General features: G+C 46.1%; 1 protein-coding gene across 1 annotated transcript in view; it reads left to right on the top strand.

Moving 5' to 3' along the window:
* The first annotated feature begins 13,000 nt into the window (after nt 1-13,000).
* Nucleotides 13,001-16,933, top strand: part of SH3TC2 (SH3 domain and tetratricopeptide repeats 2) — a 66,842-nt gene continuing 62,909 nt past the window's right edge. Inside the window, exon 1 of the mRNA XM_007447490.1 lies at nt 13,001-13,149. Within this exon, the coding sequence (XP_007447552.1) occupies nt 13,098-13,149 (52 nt within the window). The 5' untranslated portion in view covers nt 13,001-13,097. The remainder of the gene's footprint in view (nt 13,150-16,933) is intronic.

The following is a 16,933-nucleotide window of genomic DNA, read 5'->3' as shown; positions in this document are numbered from 1 at the left end:
CTTTCACTGTTGTGGCCTCTCCCGTTGCGGAGCACAGGCTCCGGACACGCAGGCTCAGCGGCCATGGCTCACGGGCCCAGCCGCTCTGTGGCATGTGGGATCCTCCTGGACCGGGGCACGAACCCGTGTCCCCTGCATTGGCAGGCGGACTCTCAACTGCTGCGCCACCAGGGAAGCCAAGCCTGCTCTTATATCCCTTTCCACCCATCTTGGCCTCTTCATCCAGCCGGACTCTAGGGCACCCATTTTGGTGACTCACCAGCCACTGATTCTCTCACCCAGTGTCTCCCTGCCACACCTGCTTTGCCAGCTAGGAACTGTCTGCTGTCCCTCCTTTGTTTCAAGGCTACTGGAAGAAAGACATAAGCTCCCATGACTGGCCCCCTGCAAACTCCTAATAGCCAGCCTAGCCCATCCCTCACTGTGCCCAGCAATCCTCTTATTCCTTTCTAATCAGCTTATTACACTGCCCCACATACCCTTCCCCGCCTTCTCCCTGTTTATATTGTGGCCTTACCTGTGGCCTACCCCAAATGCCCACCTCCTTCCTCCATATTCTTGACGCCTTCACACATCACATTCTCCAGCTGGCCCACCTCAGAAGAACCCTGTCTCAAGACAGGCTCTGTGGGTACACCCTCAGGTCCACGCCGGTTTCCCTCCCTCTGGACCCTTCCACATCAGCATTTTTCTTCTTTTTGCATCTTTAGTCTATTCCTCTCTGGTTCATATTGGTGTGACACAGAGCTTTATCCTGGCTTTTAATAGTTTCTTTTCCCCCAGTGACCGAGGAAACAAGGCATGCATGGTGAGTGCTGTGGGTCTCCCTAAATTCTCACCTATCACCACTGGCCCACTCCTGCCCCCAGTTCTGGGAAGCTTTGGGGGTTGACAGCTCCCAGGTGAGTCCTTCTTTGGGGCTTACCTAGAACTGAAGGGTGCCATCTCCATTTTGTGCCCCCTTCTGGGGCAGCCTGCCCTCAATGACTGGTTTCTACAGGAATGTAACCAGTCCAGTGACTGGTTGTTACTGGGCACCCTTGCCCCAGTTAAGAACAAATCTGAAGGGCCATGCCTACTCCCTGTACGAACCAGTGGAGGACATTGTTGGGTCTGCATTGCAGCCCACTCCTCCCTCTGCCCAGTCCTGTTTCCCTCATCCCCTTTCTGTATGGACTGTGTGAACATGTCCCCACAAGCTTCCTGCCTGCAAATCGTCCAGACTCTGCTTCACAGGAACTGACTTCTATAGCAGGCTTTTCAAATTTGGGGAGAAATCTTGAACATGGGTGAGAAAGATCAATAGACTGATTTCATCTTCTTGGAATATAGAGGCCAGTCTGAGAAGATAAACCTCCTTGGATCATTGTAAACTTTTGGATTCTGTAGCTTAAAAAATTCAGTTGTACAAATAAGATGTGAGAGATTTTGGCATTTATTTTAAAAAGAACTCAGGGATTCCTTAATTCTTTAGTTCATTCATTCATTCACACAGGAGAGTCTATTCTGTGCTAGGCACTGTGCTGCACAGTGGGCATGAGGCAGCAGATACATGAGGAGGGAGATGATAAGCAAAACGCCCAGACTTATGATTACAATCTGTGAGGCAAATAAACAAGGGGCAGAAATAGAGAATAAAAGGGGGGTAGCTCTCAGAACAGGTGACATTAAATGCAAGACTGACAAGGGACCTGCACCATTTTCAAGTGGATGGATGCTTGGGTCGTCAGAGGTAAGGAACTCAGGGGTCTGCAGGATCAATGCTTCCATGCTCTGCTAAGTGGAGGCCTCCAGTCATTGGAGGAACAGTTACAGGGGATTTGCTCATGGCCTTGCTCCCAACAGAGTTTCCCACACCTTCCTAGACCCAGGATAAGGATCTGCATTTTACCAGTTTCCAGGTGTATTCATTTCCTAGGGCTGCTGTAACAAATTACAAACTTGGTGGTTTAAAACAGCACAAATTTCTTATCTTAAAGTTCTGATGTGAGAAGTCTGAAGTGGGTCTTACTGGGCTAAATAAAATCAAGGTGTTGGCTGAGCTGCGTTCCTTTTGGAAGTTCCAGGCAAGAATCCATTCCTTGCTTTTTCCAGCTTTTAGAGGTTTCCCACATTCCTTGGCTCATGGTCCCTTCTTCCATCTAAAACCAGCATTATAGTAGCATCTTTAAATGACTTTTTCTGATTCTAACCTCTGCTTCTAGTTCTGCCATCACATCTGCTTCTGACTCTGACCCTCCTACCTCCCACTTATAAAGATCCATGTGATTACATCTGGATAATCCAAATCTCCCCTTCTCAAATTCCATAACTTAAATCATATCCAACAAAGTCTCTTTAGTTGGGAAAGGTAACATTATTCACAGGTTCTGGGGGTTAGGGCATCTTTGGGGGCCATTGTTCTGTCTACCACACCACATAATTCACATCCATGTTAAAGTCTGTGAAGCCCTGGCCACCCTATTTAGATGGTTTTTCTTTCCTACTTTCCCTGGGTGCTCACGTATTGTTGAAACCTTTAGGTTATAATGCACGTATGATAAACTTGTTTGGCTTGTTTTCTTGACCCCTGTATGTATGTGGTTCTGTGTAGGTTAAAATAATTCTGATATTTATTATTACACAGGGGTCTAATTGACGAAGGTGTTGGTTCATGTCTTCCTGGATGTCTTAAGTGGTGAAAGTTACTCTATGTGCTGGTGCTGGCTGGAATGTTTGAGGAAATCCATCTCTGCCAATTACTAATAATAAGACCTTGGAGAAGTCATCTGACTTCTCTCAGACAACACTTAAATCACTTGCAAAATGACAAGTCCAACCCCTATGTCACATATATGGTGTGAGGATGTAGTGAGATGGAGGAATTTGTCAACAGGGAACTCCTGTACAATTGTAAGTTGCTATTTGGTTATTTGTGAACCTTGAGGAACAAAAGCAACGCTCTCAGATTCTTTTCACAGTGTGATGCCGCTGTGTGTGCCGCCTTCTTGTGCTTAAGGCTTTTAATTAACTTTGGCGTGGATCAGAAGGAAGGAAATATACACCCCTGAAATACATACCTACCTGCCCTTCATCCCTGTGAAAGAAATCTCTGGGGTATTATTTGCCAAAATCTGGATGCACAGTAGAATCACGTGGAATGGATCTAAAAGAAGACCTCCAATCACACCGCGTCCAGAGATAATGATATGTTGAGGTTGGACAAGATCTAGGCATCTGAATTTTTTTTTAACATCTTTATTGGAGTCTAATTGCTTTACAGTGGTGTGTTAGTTTCTGCTTTAAAACAAAGTGAATCAGCTATACATATACATATATCCCCATATCTCCTCCCTCTTGCGTCTCCCTCCCACCCTCCCTATCCCACCCCTCTAGGTGGTCACAAAGCACTGAGCTGATCTCCCTATGCTCTATGGCTGCTTCCCACTAGCTACCTATTTTACATTTGGTAGTGTATATAAGTCCATGCTACTCTCTCACTTCGTCCCAGCTTACCCCACCCCCTCCCTTTGTCAAGTCCATTCTCTACGTCTGCATTTTTATTCCTGTCCTGCCCCTAGATTCTTCAGAACCTTTTTTTTTTTTTTTTTTTAGATTCCATATATATGTGTTAGCATACGGTGTTTGTTTTTCTCTTTCTGACTTCCTTCACTCTGTATGACAGACTCTAAGTCCATCCACCTCACTACAAATAACTCAATTTCGTTTCCTTTTATGGCTGAGTAATATTCCATTGTATATATGTGCCACATCTTCTTTATCCATTCATCTGTCGATGGACACTTAGGTTGCTTCCATGTCCTGGCTATTGTAAATAGAGCTCCAATGAACATTGTGGTACATGACTTTTTGAATTATGGTTTTCTCCGGGTATATGCCCAGTAATGGGATTGCTGGGTCGTATGGTAGTTCTATTTTTAGGTTTTTAAGGAACCTCCATACTGTTCTCCATAGTGGCTGTATCAATTTACATTCCCACCAACAGTACAAGAGGGTTCCCTTTTCTCCACACCCTCTCCAGCATTTATTGTTTGCAGATTTTTTCATGATGGTCATTCTGACCGGTGTGAGGTGACACCTCATTGTAGTTTTGATTTGCATTTCTCCAATGATTAGTGACGTTGAGCATCCTTTCATGTGTTTGTTAGCCATCTGTATATCTTCTTTGGAGAAATGTCCATTTAGGTCTTCTGCCCATTTTTGGATTGGGTTTTTTGTTTTTTTGATATTGAGCTGCATGAGCTGCTTGTAAATTCTGGAGATTAATCCTTTTGTGTGTTGCTTCATTTGCAAATATTTTCTCCCATTCTGAGGGCTGTCTTTTCGTCTTGTTTATGGATTCCTTTGCTGAGCAAAAGCTTTTAAGTTTCATTAGGTCCCATTTGTTTATTTTTGTTTTTATTTCCATTTCTCTAGGAGGTGGATCAAAAAGGATCTTGCTGTGATTTATGTCATAGAGTGTTCTAGGCATCTGAATTTTGATAAATCTCTCCAAGTGAATAGAATATGAGCTGTCTCCTGACTCAGTAGGATGATGTAAGACTGGGATCCATTAATAGAAGTACAGTAAGTAAAACAAAGGAGGGGACAGTGCCTCGGAGCTATATACAGAATACAAAGCTGTATTGGCCAACTGGATGGAGATCTGGGCACCCCACTTCCAGAGGAACTTGGACACAGTCTTCACCAGAGCAAGACATGAATGGTGTGGGGACTCAAAACTGCATTACATAAGGAAGTGGGGAAAGAACTTAAGGGAAAATGGCTGACTCATCCAATGTCACCCAATGAAATTTATCAATGAAAACACCAGAAAAGAAAGAAAGATGGAGACAGACAGACAGACACATTTCCTTTTGCTTTAAAAATATTTACTAGGTCACAAAGCCAAATATCATAATGATGTAAATAGTTGAGCATGAGATTTTGGCTTTTTTTTCCTTAAGTAAACAGCTTGTAAAATTCCTGTCTGTTGAAAATGTTAGCCAATGTAGGAGTAAGGACTGAAATGCAGCTAGGGTGGCCTAGGCTGGATGCCTTTGCCCGAAGTAACGAAAAGGAACCTTTTTGATTTTCTCTGAGGACAGGCAGATCTGGTTTTACTTGGAACTGAAATTTTGTCTCTGTCACAGTTGACAGGCACATTCTGCTCACCTAGGATGTCCCTTTCTCCTCAGAGTCCTGCCATCTCCAGATGCATGGAGAAAATGCCTAAGACTAGTAAAACAATGCACGCACGCGCGCGCACACACACACACACACACACACACAAGATTTGCACACGTGAAAAACAAACATCTATAAACACCTGTATTCTCACAACCACTTTTGAGGGAGAATTTTTTTGTTACCTCCATTTAATTATTATTATTATTGCTATTCACAAAGTTAGACACATGCCAAAGAGCATACAGCTTGAAAATGGCAGAGCTAGGATTTGAACTTTGGTCGTCTGACCACAAATCTAATGCCCAAGTTGATCGCTGAGACCACAGGGTGGTGGTAACATTTCTGTTAACTTACTGGCCAACAGCTTGTCTTGCCGATTCTTCTGCCCAGAGAAGACAAGCCCCAGGGCAAGGAGGTGCTCAGGTGGGGAAGGGCATGCCCTTCCGTGTATCCATAAAACCAACTGTGCAGTCTGCTCTCAGGTAGACTATCTGAGTAGAGATGTAGCACCTTCAAGAAAAGAAGAGGGTTCCTCTGCTATTAGTCATGGATCCCAGCCCCATTAAGGCCCTTAAACAGGTTGCTGGTCAGGTGGAGCCACTAGGTCAGGGGAGGAGGGTGTAAGGCCCTGTCTGTAAGACTACATTCCCAGAAAACAGTGTAGTTATTTTCACGGCATCAGCCCCAGAAGATGATCCGTGGATTAAAAAGTTGCCTCTTCTGGGAGCTATAATCAGCTACAGGCAGTGCTCTCTGAAGACCATCAAGAAACTGTGAGGAGTTTGGGGGCTTTCTCTTACTGGAATATGCCTTCTTACTTCGAAGATGCTGCGGACATTGTGTCTGGCATTCTCCAATTGATATCGTCCTTCTGTGATGCTCAGTACAAGAGACCATCCCTCAAGTCAAATCCAGAGCGTTAACAGCTTGACAGTCACCCTCTCACGACCACCCCCGACAGTGCGCCCACCTATGCCGCTCTCCTCCTCCTCCTCTCGCACCTTCTTCTCTTTGTTCCTATGTTTTGTATTTATTATGACACCACCATGAAACATTCTAGCTGAAAAACTTGCCATAACACAGAAGTATGTAAATAAAAAGACATCATGTGCCTTTGCCCCTACCCCCATTCCACCCCTCACCGGGCTACAGGAGGCCGGGACGTTGTCTGCTCTGCTCACTGCTGATCCCTCATCCAGCCCAGTGAGGGGCACAGGGAGGGCACTCGATGCGCACCTGTGGAATGAACGAACAACTCGCCATCATCAGGCAATGTGAGCCCTTTTCTATACATCCGAAGTCATACATATAGTGTGCTTCTGTACGTAAATGGGACCACACTGTATATGCTATATACAGGTTTCTTCAGTTTTTGCCTCAGAGTATGTCTTAGAGGTCTTCCCTTGACTCTCTATCTAGACCTGCTTCATACTTTTTCACTGCCGATTAAATGCACCATCATTATTTGCCCACCTCCGCACTGATGGGCATTTAGGTTCCTTCCATTTCTCACTATTTCCAGCCATGCTGCTGCTCAGGCTGTGGGTGCCCAGGTGCCCAGGAAAGACACCTGAGGTGGACTCGCTGGATGGAAGGGCTCCCCCTTGCTCTCCCATTCCCTGAAAACCTGACTTCCTCTTCAAGATAAGCTGGACTGAGGAGAAATTCTCTTCCCTGGGAGTGGTGGGGAGTGTCAGACCTTGGGCTTGTACTTGGCAAACATACACACACACCCCATCCTATCCCAGCCTGCTCACTAGGGAACCTACTTTTAAAACATGAACTGATTAATTTGTCATGTTGTTTTGAAGCACGCTGAACTGAGAGTCCTGAGGTTTGAGGTCTGAGGGAGGCTTTGCCACAAAATTGCCTAAAAGTGTTGAACGAATGACTTAGTCTTTACGGGGCTCGCGGTACGCGGGCCTCTCACTGTTGTGGCCTCTCCCGTTGCAGAGCACAGGCTCCAGGCGCGCAGGCTCAGCGGCCATGGCTCACGGGCCCAGCCGCTCTGCGGCATGGGGGATCTTCCCGGACCGGGGCACGAACCTGTGCCCCCTGCATTGGCAGGTGGACTCTCAACCACCGCGCCACCAGGGAAGCCCTAGGGCTCGGTTTCTTTAACTTTAACTGGGGTTGGGGAGTGGACACATTACTGTAAGGACACTTTCATGGCTCACCTTCCAGGGTGAGGCGTCAGTTGCCTGCCCTTGACCCCAGATTGGATATGGGAGCCAGGAAACAGGAAACTGACGCTTTGGAAAGAGCAGTCAGCAGTCCTGGGTGAGGTCAGAGCTGGCAGTGTGGTGACCTCTGCCCCGGTCAGCAGGTCAGCAGCCAGGCCTCCTCCCTGAGCTGCTGGGCTAGTTCCTCAGCTGACCCCTGGCAAGGGCTCACTTTCACCCCTTGCAGAGGAAAGTCTGGGCGTCACCTCGCCCGTGGTGTGGTGACCTATCTGCACCTGTGACGGCCGCGTGTCTACACCGCACAGACACGGATCAGTCCTCCTGGCAGGGCTTCGGGCACTGACCAGAGCGGTGAGGACCAGGGCCCTGCAGTTCCCCTCCTGTGCTCAAGCCCTGACTCTGCTGTGCCCAGTGAGCGGGTGAGCTGGGGTGAGTCACCCAGACTCTTAGTTTGCTGATCTTTAAGTAGGGGGTGAAGATTAAATGTGGACTTTTCACAGGAACATGAAAGAGCTCAGTAAGCATTTATTATTATTAATGTCCACAACAAAAATAGCCTTTAAAGTAAGGTGACCAGTAATGTTCAATGAATAAATAGATAAGTGAATGAACCAGAAGTTAAGAGGCTTACATCTCGGCTCCCTCCCTCAGTCTTTCGGCTCATTCAAACGGAATGACTTTTTCCTAAACTTGTCCCCGGTGCCAATCCTAGCACCTTTGCTAATGACTTTTCCTCAATCTGGGATTCTCTTCCCACCTATGTCTGCCTGTCAAAATTCCATCCTTCAAGGCCCCCAGTCACACCTCCACCACGAAGCTTTCTTTGCTGTTCTCATTAGGACATGCTAACTTTCTCCTTATGTCTCCAGTATATCTCTGTATACTGACGATTCCAGTAGAGGCCTTTCCCCTGAACTCCAGACTTGTGTATCCTACTGCCTGTTCAACGTCCTCAAGCAGATGGAGAATAGACTTCTTATACTCAACCTGTTCACCCAACCACTCAGCCAAGCTTGCTCCCCCTATGGGACCCCCATCTCAGGTCATGGCTACCCTGCTCCTTGTAGGTGCTGAGGCCCAAACATGGGGAGCCATCCTTCACTCCTCCTTCTCTCACAGGCTGCATCTCATTCACAGGCAGTTCTGCCTCTACCTTCAAAATAAGCTGGAATATCACCACATCTCATTACTTCCACTGCTACCACCCTGGCCCACGCCACCCTTTCCTCTTGCTTGGATTATTGCAGTAGCCTATGATAGCTCCTCTGATTCTTTCAGATTGTAAGTCACATCATTCTTCTGCTCAAAACTCTGCAATGGCTGCCATTTCACTCAGAGTGAAAGCCAACCTCCTTAAAGTGGTCCAGTAAACCCTGCATCTTCAGGATGCTGTTACCTCTCCCCTCGTACTGGATAATCTTCAGTTATCCTCTGGAATCACCTCTCCACCCTTCTCTCCCCTACTCTGTGCCCCCCGGGAGGCTGGCCTCTACAGGGATCCTCAACTCAGCTCTCTCACCCTTTGGCTTCCAGTTGTGTTCAGTCAATGGAAGATGGGAGGTGAGCAGATGGAGTATTTATTCCTCTGCCCCCTGTGCACAAATGGCCTTGGCTAGGCCACAGCTGTGTTCCACTATTAATAACACAGCTCCTGTCATTGGTCCTGGCCTGCATCCAGCTCTTGCTAGATTCCAACAGCCATTCTCTTGTCCCTTCAGGCCTCCCTTCAGGATGTTAATGGCTTTTTAGTCTTCCTAACCCTGGGGTGCCTCACCATCCTTGCTGGTTTTCTTTAACCCTGCCCACACTGTTGTAAATAGGTTCTTCTTTAAACTCTCTTTAATTACTCCTTTGGGGGTACCCTCTGCTTCCTGCCCCGTTTTCACTCTGCTCAAGTTACACCCTCCCTTGCTCTTCCTCCAGCATGCCTCAGGGCCTTTGTGCTGGCACTTCCCTTTTCCTGGCAGGCTTTTCTCCTGGATGCCCATGATACCCTCTGCCCCCCATGTCACTCAGCTGTCACCTTCTCAGTGACAACTCTCTCTCCGCCCTTTTGAAAACTGCAGCCTCTCTACTCTGGCAGTCCCATTCCTTTTTTCTGTAACATTTTCCATCTTTTTAACACACTGCATAAGTTACTTATTTACTGTTTCTTGTCTTTCTCCCCTCACTAGAATGTAAGCTACACAAGGGAGAGTCTTTTGTCTGTTTTGTTCACTGCTGTATCCTCACAACTTAGATCAATGCCTAGGTATAACAGATGTTCTATAATTATTTGTTAACTGAGTAATGTGATTGAGTAAGTGACCTGTTGTTCTTCTCTCTCATGTGGCCTACATTTGTTTCCTTGGGCTGCCCTCATAAAGTAGTACAAACTGAGTGGTTAAAACAACAGAAACTTACTGTCTCATAATTCTGGAGGCTAGAAGCCCCAAATCAAGGTATTTGCATGGCTATGCGCCCTCTGAAACCTGCAGAGGAAGGATCCTTGCCTCTTCCTAGCTTCTGGTGGTTGCTGGCAATCCTTGGCATCCCTTGGCTTGCAGCTGCAGAATTCTAATTTCTCTGTTCATTGTCACCTTCTGTGTCTCTATCTCTTCACAGGGTGGGTTTATTTTTTGTTTGTTTGTTTTTTTAAATAAGGAAACCAGTCATTGAATTAGGGGCCTACCCTACTCCAGTATGAACTCATCTGAACCTAAATAATTACATCTACGACAATCCGTATTTCCAAGTAAAATCACATTCTGATGTACTGGGGGTTAAGTCTTCAATACCTCACTTTGCAGGGCCACAATTCTACCCATAACATGGTCTTTCAGTTCTTCCGCTGAATTGTTGTACCCAAGTGCATGTATTATTGTCCCAACTAGATTGTAAATTTTACAAGAAATAAATTCAATTTTTCATCTGAAGTGGCAAACTGGCTGGTCTTGGGCTGGATTTGGCCTGCAGGCATGTTTATCTGCCCTGAAGTATTGGCTCACACAGTGATTTGCAAGATGTTCTGAATCAGTTTGCGAATATTTAAAAATTTGGAAACTTTACCTGAAAATCTGGGTGTCTGGTTTCCATAACAAATCAGAATGCCTGGTCACACACCAGAGGAACACTGTACCATGTTTTCACATATATATATATATATATATATATATATATATATATATATATATATAAACACACACACACACACACACACACACACACACATATCTCCTATTGGATTTGTTTCCCTTAGAGAACTTTGACTAATATGCTCTTCATTCAAAAATATCCATTGCTATTACCCTGGTTCAAGCCATCATCATCTCTCTCCCAGTTGTTACAATTGCTGCATACTTGGAATTCCAGCTGCAGCCTATTTTCCAAGGAGCAGCCAGAGAGACCCTTTAAAATCATAAGTCAGTCACATGACTCCTCTATTTAGTGTCCTCCATCGGCTCCCATCTCACACAATGTACAAGCTGAAGCCTTTAGATGGCCTTCAAAGTCCTACACAAGCTGGCTTCTTGCTGCCTTCACTGACCTCAACTCTATATGCGGTCCTGCCTCACTAGACTCCGACCACACACACTTTTCCTTTAGCTTTCTAAGCAAGTTCCAGCCTTAGTGCCTTTGTACCTGCTGCCCTCTTGTCTGGAAAGCTCTTTGTTCTTGCTAATTCATCTGAGCTACCCATAAGCAGAAGAGCACGGATTTCCTGCATCTCAAGAGAAGCAATAATGACTTTTTCCAAAATGAAACATTTATTTCAGATTTCCCAAAATGTGTGTGTCTCAACCAACTGCCTCAGGGTGTCATCTCTGACAGATGGCCTGGGGTTCCTTCCATTGGTTGGTCTTGATCATTTACAATTTCTGACCTCTGTTGCTGCACCTGTATAGAAATGGTGTGCAGCCAAGTCAAGGAGAAATGTTAAGTCTGAGCATTCATCGTCATGTGCAAATTAGACCATGGTTTCTCTTCACTGATTTCCACGTACCTCCCAAAGTTCTGAGTGGCTGCTTTCTAAAGGAACCCTTGCCCTTTTATCCTAGGCCCAAGAAAACATCCTAATTCATACTTAAAACACTGTTCTTTGGTGAGGGGAAAAGACATGAGACACACTATGGGAAGCGGAAACTTTAAACAGATGTGTGCAAGGAAAACATCCTCCATGGCAGTTCTGTGATCAGAGAGACCCTGTGTCCCTGCATTCCTGGCCCCATCCCAGCCCTCCTCTCCCGGGCCCTCCGTAAGTGCTCAGCTAGCTCCAGAGGGCTCAGCATCAGATCACCAAATCCTTCCTCATTGTAGTCATGGGAAAGAGCCTGAACATTAGAAAAGAGAAGCTCCTGGGCTGTGGAATCAACTAGACCTGGTTCAAGCCCTGAATGTGACAATTATAATGGTGGGGCCTTGGGCAATTATACTTGCATTAGCTTTCTCACTTACAAAATAGAGATGATAATGCTAATATTATGGGGCTGTTATGGGATTTAAATGAAATAGTGTATGATAAGTGCCTGACCTATAGTGAACATTCAGTCACTAGGAGTCAAGACAAGTAAGCACTGAAATTGAAGCCAGACTTCAGAGACATGGCCCTGTCACCTGGGGCTGAGCTGGGATGTGCAGTGGATACCCCTGATCACTCCAGTGAGACTGACCCCTAGGCTATCCTTCACACTGTCATCCCAGTGCCCCTGCCAGAATATAACCTTGACCAGGCCACCTCCCTCCTTAAAGTGCTGATGAGACTAATCTCAAGTTCAGCCTCCAAGCAGCCTGCAAGTAAGGACCCTTGCCTTCCCTAGGCCACACCTCCTCACTCTTTGGACCACTCACCACTGACCTTTGCTTTGGGCATTAAGGAAACAGTAAGTAATTAATGATCCTTGAGCTAGGTTGTTGGATCAGTCACGCCTCCAACATTGTTGGCATTCAGCTATATTTTCTCTGTCTCCTTCAGGAGATGTCATGGGAGGTTTTCTGAAATTCAGCCATAGTGTATCAACTGCATCCCCCTGCTCTGCTCCTTATCCAAAATGGAAAAGAGTTTGGTCTGGTGTGACCATTTTTTGTGCATACTTGTGGCCTTAACATACTTGGTCCTCCATCCTCTTATCTGTAAGATGCTGGGCTACATCAGGAGGTTTCCTGGATTCCTTCTGACCAAGACTTTGGGAGCCAGGGCTGGGCGTTGGCTTACTGATGCTGCTGGGGGTGAGGTAAGATGCTGCGCCCACAGGTCCAGCTTCACCCAGATAGCCAAGGGAGGTGTTTGCAGACAGAGGCTAGGTGGGGAGCCCATTCCCAGTAGCAAGCAAGTTAGTGTGGGCCAAGCCAGTCAGGGAGGGAGCAAGAACAGCAGCAGCCTTGATTCCTCCTCCCCCCGCAGCCCCCCATCCCATCCACCCCCATAAGAACCAAACTGTGTATCTCAATCCTAGAATGTGTGGAATGTGCCACAGCCTGATAGGCATGAAGCAATCTGTAGAGAGGCAGGGAGGAGCTCTACTCCCCAGTCAGAGGCCTGACAGTGCAAGGACTACGGGTCCTGAGGGCTGGGCTGCCCCTCCCATCCTCCCCGGGCCTGCTGCCGCAGCCAGGATATCAAAGACTGCATTGTGCATTGAGCGGGACTTGATCCCTCGTGTGCCAGGGAGGAGGCGGGAGGAGGGACACCGCTGGGAGGCTGTCCCCTCCCAGTGCTCCTCTGGCTGGTGTTCCCAGGGGCCTTGGCCCGGGGAGGATGGTGCACACATGGGTGGCTGCTTCTGCATCCCTTGGGAGCCGAGTCTGTCCTGGGGGCCAGGTGAGTTTCCTGGGGGGCCCCGGCCTGTGGCTTGGCTGAGGTGGTGGGTTCAGTGAAGGCTTACGGACCTGCTGGGTTGGGGGAGCTACTCTTCTAAAGATGGGGAGATGGTTGTACTTTCTGGCTTCTTCTTCTCCCTTCCGCACTTAGTATCTGTCACTCTGGCTTTGTGAAAAGGGAGTGAAGCCTGGGAAGCATCTACGTTTCCTGAAGAAAGAGGCTTTGAGCTTGCTCTAGGAGGAGGAGAGAGTGCTGCTTTTGGCTGCCATTCCCAGGGTGTGACTAAGCCCTTCCTTCCTTTCTTCCCAAGATTCCCTAGTTCAGGAAGAAAGCTCAGGCAGTTAGTTCCTCTGGGGCCCAGGAGTGGTCATAAACTTGGCCTAAGCCACTCAACCCTATTTTTGTCAGGGTTAATGTTACTGGAGAAAAACAGGCAGTTTCCTGCCTCCTACCTGTTATGGTGTGATTTTTCTTTCTTTCTTTCTTTTTTTTTTTTTTTCTTTTTACGTCAAATTGAGGTCACAGAGTTGTTGCTCTAAGAATTGTCAAGTCATCTGAGACTTGACACAGGGTGACCAACCTTGCCAGTTTCACTGGGACCCAGGGCTTTCCCAGGATGCATTCAGTGCTAAAACCGGGACAGTCCGAGGCAAACTGGGGTTGTTGGTCACCTTAATGCAAGCTCCTCGCTTCTTTTCACAGCAAGACCAAGGTGAGGCCCTGTGGTCTCGTGTATGCCATTTATCAGGATGAGTGGTGGCTTTGAGGGAGGACTTGCTTGGGAGACAGAAGAGCATCACACCAAGAAATCATTCCCAACCCTTGTTAGGATTCCGTATCTTCCTGGAGCACTGCCATGTTTCCTTGGAGGGGGAGCCCAGGAGAACCTCTGGCTACGGCCTTCTACTCTCTGAGAGATGACTTCCCCCTGTAGTCTTGTGACCTGGGCTCGACAACATGGAAGGCACTAGAGGTTCCTAAAGCGAATCTGAAGCAGCCACGTTCTGCTTCCTCTGCTTGAAGTCTCAGCCTAGGCACCTTGGTACCTCCATCAGGGAAAGGCTCCCAGACTAAGCCACCCTAGACTTTATAAGCAACCAAATGCCCTTGGCACAAAGGCATGACCTTCAGCTAGGAAACAAATCTGGAAGAAAGATTCTCCAGATTTCTAAGATGTATATACTTTTCAGACCCTCCCCCTAAATCCTGTTGTCATTGCACCCCATGGGAGCAGACATTGCATGGGGGCTGTGGGAACATGAAGGACCACCGGTCTGTAAGGCAGGGACCTGGGTTCTAGATCTGACTCAGTCTACTTCCTCTTAGGCAGGCATCCTCACAGTTAATCACCTGGCCTTTGAGGCCAGAGTGTCTGGATTTGATCTTAGTTCTTTGATTTGGCTTGAGCAATTTATTTAACCTTTCTGTGTTTCAGTTTCCTCACCTGTAGATTTTATGATATAATTATGCCTTCCTCACAGGGTTGTGGTAGGGATTAAGTCTACATGTGAAACAGTTAAAACAACCTGGCACACAGTTAATTAAGCACAATAAATAAAACAAGGCACATTAATCACATCTCTATGACCCTGGCATATCATGCTCTCTCTCTAGGCTTCCCTTTTCTCATCTATAAAACGAGGGGGTTAACTCAGCCTCTGAAGGTATCTTAGGGAGCTCTGCTCCTAGTTTCTGACACCAGCTTCAGCTGGAGCAGCTCTGCTCCTGTTTGACATCCTGTTGTTCAACCCAAGATTTCATGTAAAAGAATTCTGCAGCTCAAAACCAACCAACCAACCAACCAACCAACCAACCAACCAACCAACCAACATTGAAGAAAACATCCTCAAAGTTCTTATAATACTATCATTCAGTTATCTTATTGTTTCACCAGATTTTTGCCGTCGAAATGGTTGGCATCCTGGATTCACTTTTTCACCAGGAGTCAGCCTGATATTTATTTCTAACTGAGGCTTTTCATGCCATCTCCCCAAACTGTTTTCTGTACTTGTCAGGGGATTTCCCTAGGGAGGATGATATGGTGTTATAGGTCTGAGGCCAGTTGTTGTAAACATCCCCTTCTAGGTTCCCCCTATTTATCCTAGAGAAATGGAACAAAGTATGAGACACATGCTGGGGTGACCTAATAGTGTGTGACTTTGGGCAAGTCTCATATTCTTCGAACCTCAGTTTTCCTGTCTGTAAAATGAATCTAATGATAGTATCTATCACACGGAGCTTTCCTGAAGATTAAATCAGATAATTCATCTCATGGATTTAGCACAGTGTCTGGCTTCTGATAAACCCTCAGTAATTGTGGGCTGTTTTATTGATAGCTAATAGGGACCACTCCCACATTCCTTCTTCCTATTCCTTACTCTACTGGAGTAGGAGTCTGTGCTCCTGCTTCTTTGGCTGCTTCAGTCATTGTGTCTGTTTCAGTGGGAGTAAACAGTGAGGACCAACAGTCCTCAGGGGTTAGGGAGACAGGAAAGAAGGCTTGACAGTACTAAGCCCCGAACAGCTGCCCAGCTGGTTTGCCTTGGTGTGACACAATGACAAACATTGTCCCTGACACCCCCCAGGTGTGCTGCATTCTCATACATGGACTCAGCCTGCAGCATCTGTTTCCGTGATGTTTCTTACTTACTCACATAAATCTCCTGATTGCATGTGGGCAGGGGATGGGTTTCCAGTAACTGCCATTATTTCTGGCTTCTGGACCCCTGGAAATTCTTGCCACTGTTAAACTACAGCTGCTCACTTAGGATCACAGAGCAAGTCATGTCAAGATTTGTTGGTCTAAAAGCTTCTAGCACTGCCCCCTTATCTTTCAACACTATCCTGAAGACATCTGGCAGACTTACACCCTTAAACAGAGGATGTGGGAGAGATACATTTACCTACATTGATCGCTGTTGTTTGTAACTTTCCTTTCAACTTTTTTGGTAAATATGAATCATCAGTAAAATTATAAGAGATGGGGGGGTGAATGCTGACAATAGTAAACGATGCTTCACATTTGAGCTTTAAAAAACTCGTGAGGTGCTTTGAACATACTGATAGTAGAGACTATGAGAACAATATGCAAATTTCTACTTTTTGTCATATTAGCTTCAGAACTTCTTTCTTTCTTTCTTTTACTTTTTGAAAAAATAAAAGATTACAGATACAATTAGGGTCCCCTGGTAGTTCTTCCCAATCTCACTACCTACTCTCCCTTCCCCAAATTAATCACATTCATGAATTCAGTGGTTTTGTGCTTTTATTACATATTTGTGTACTCGTATCATTGCAAAGAATTTATTTTGAAGATTTTTAAACTTAAAATTATATCATTATGCAAACTGCTTTTTTTTTTTTGCTCAACATTATGATCTAAGATATATTCATGTAGATAAATGTAGCTGTAATTCTAATTTGGTATTTGTTCCAACAAGGACAATGTGGGTTTACATCATAAAAATTGCTGGTTGTATGCTTGTCAGGTCAAAGAAAAAAAAATGTGGGTGGAGAAGAAAAGAATGCAGGGAAATGTTTACTGTTTAGTTATCTTCTTAAAGTTGGGAGTGGTGGTGAATGGGTGGGATCAAGGAGAGACTGAGAGAGGAGAAATAGGAGTGAATTCTCATTTCCAGCAAGTTTCTGTGAGTGAAATATTTCCCAAGTTGGAAACCATAGATCTCTGTATTCTGAGGTTGGGTTTATGTAGTGGAACTGGCAAGGTCTGCACCCAGTGATCTGGATGGCCTCTGACTCTATTGCTGACTTGCTGTGTGACCCC

This window comes from Lipotes vexillifer, unplaced genomic scaffold (assembly GCF_000442215.2).
Source record: "Lipotes vexillifer unplaced genomic scaffold, Lipotes_vexillifer_v1.1 scaffold1009, whole genome shotgun sequence".
NCBI classification, from domain to species: Eukaryota; Metazoa; Chordata; class Mammalia; order Artiodactyla; family Lipotidae; genus Lipotes; species Lipotes vexillifer.
This window is presented reverse-complemented; position numbering and strand designations above follow the sequence as displayed.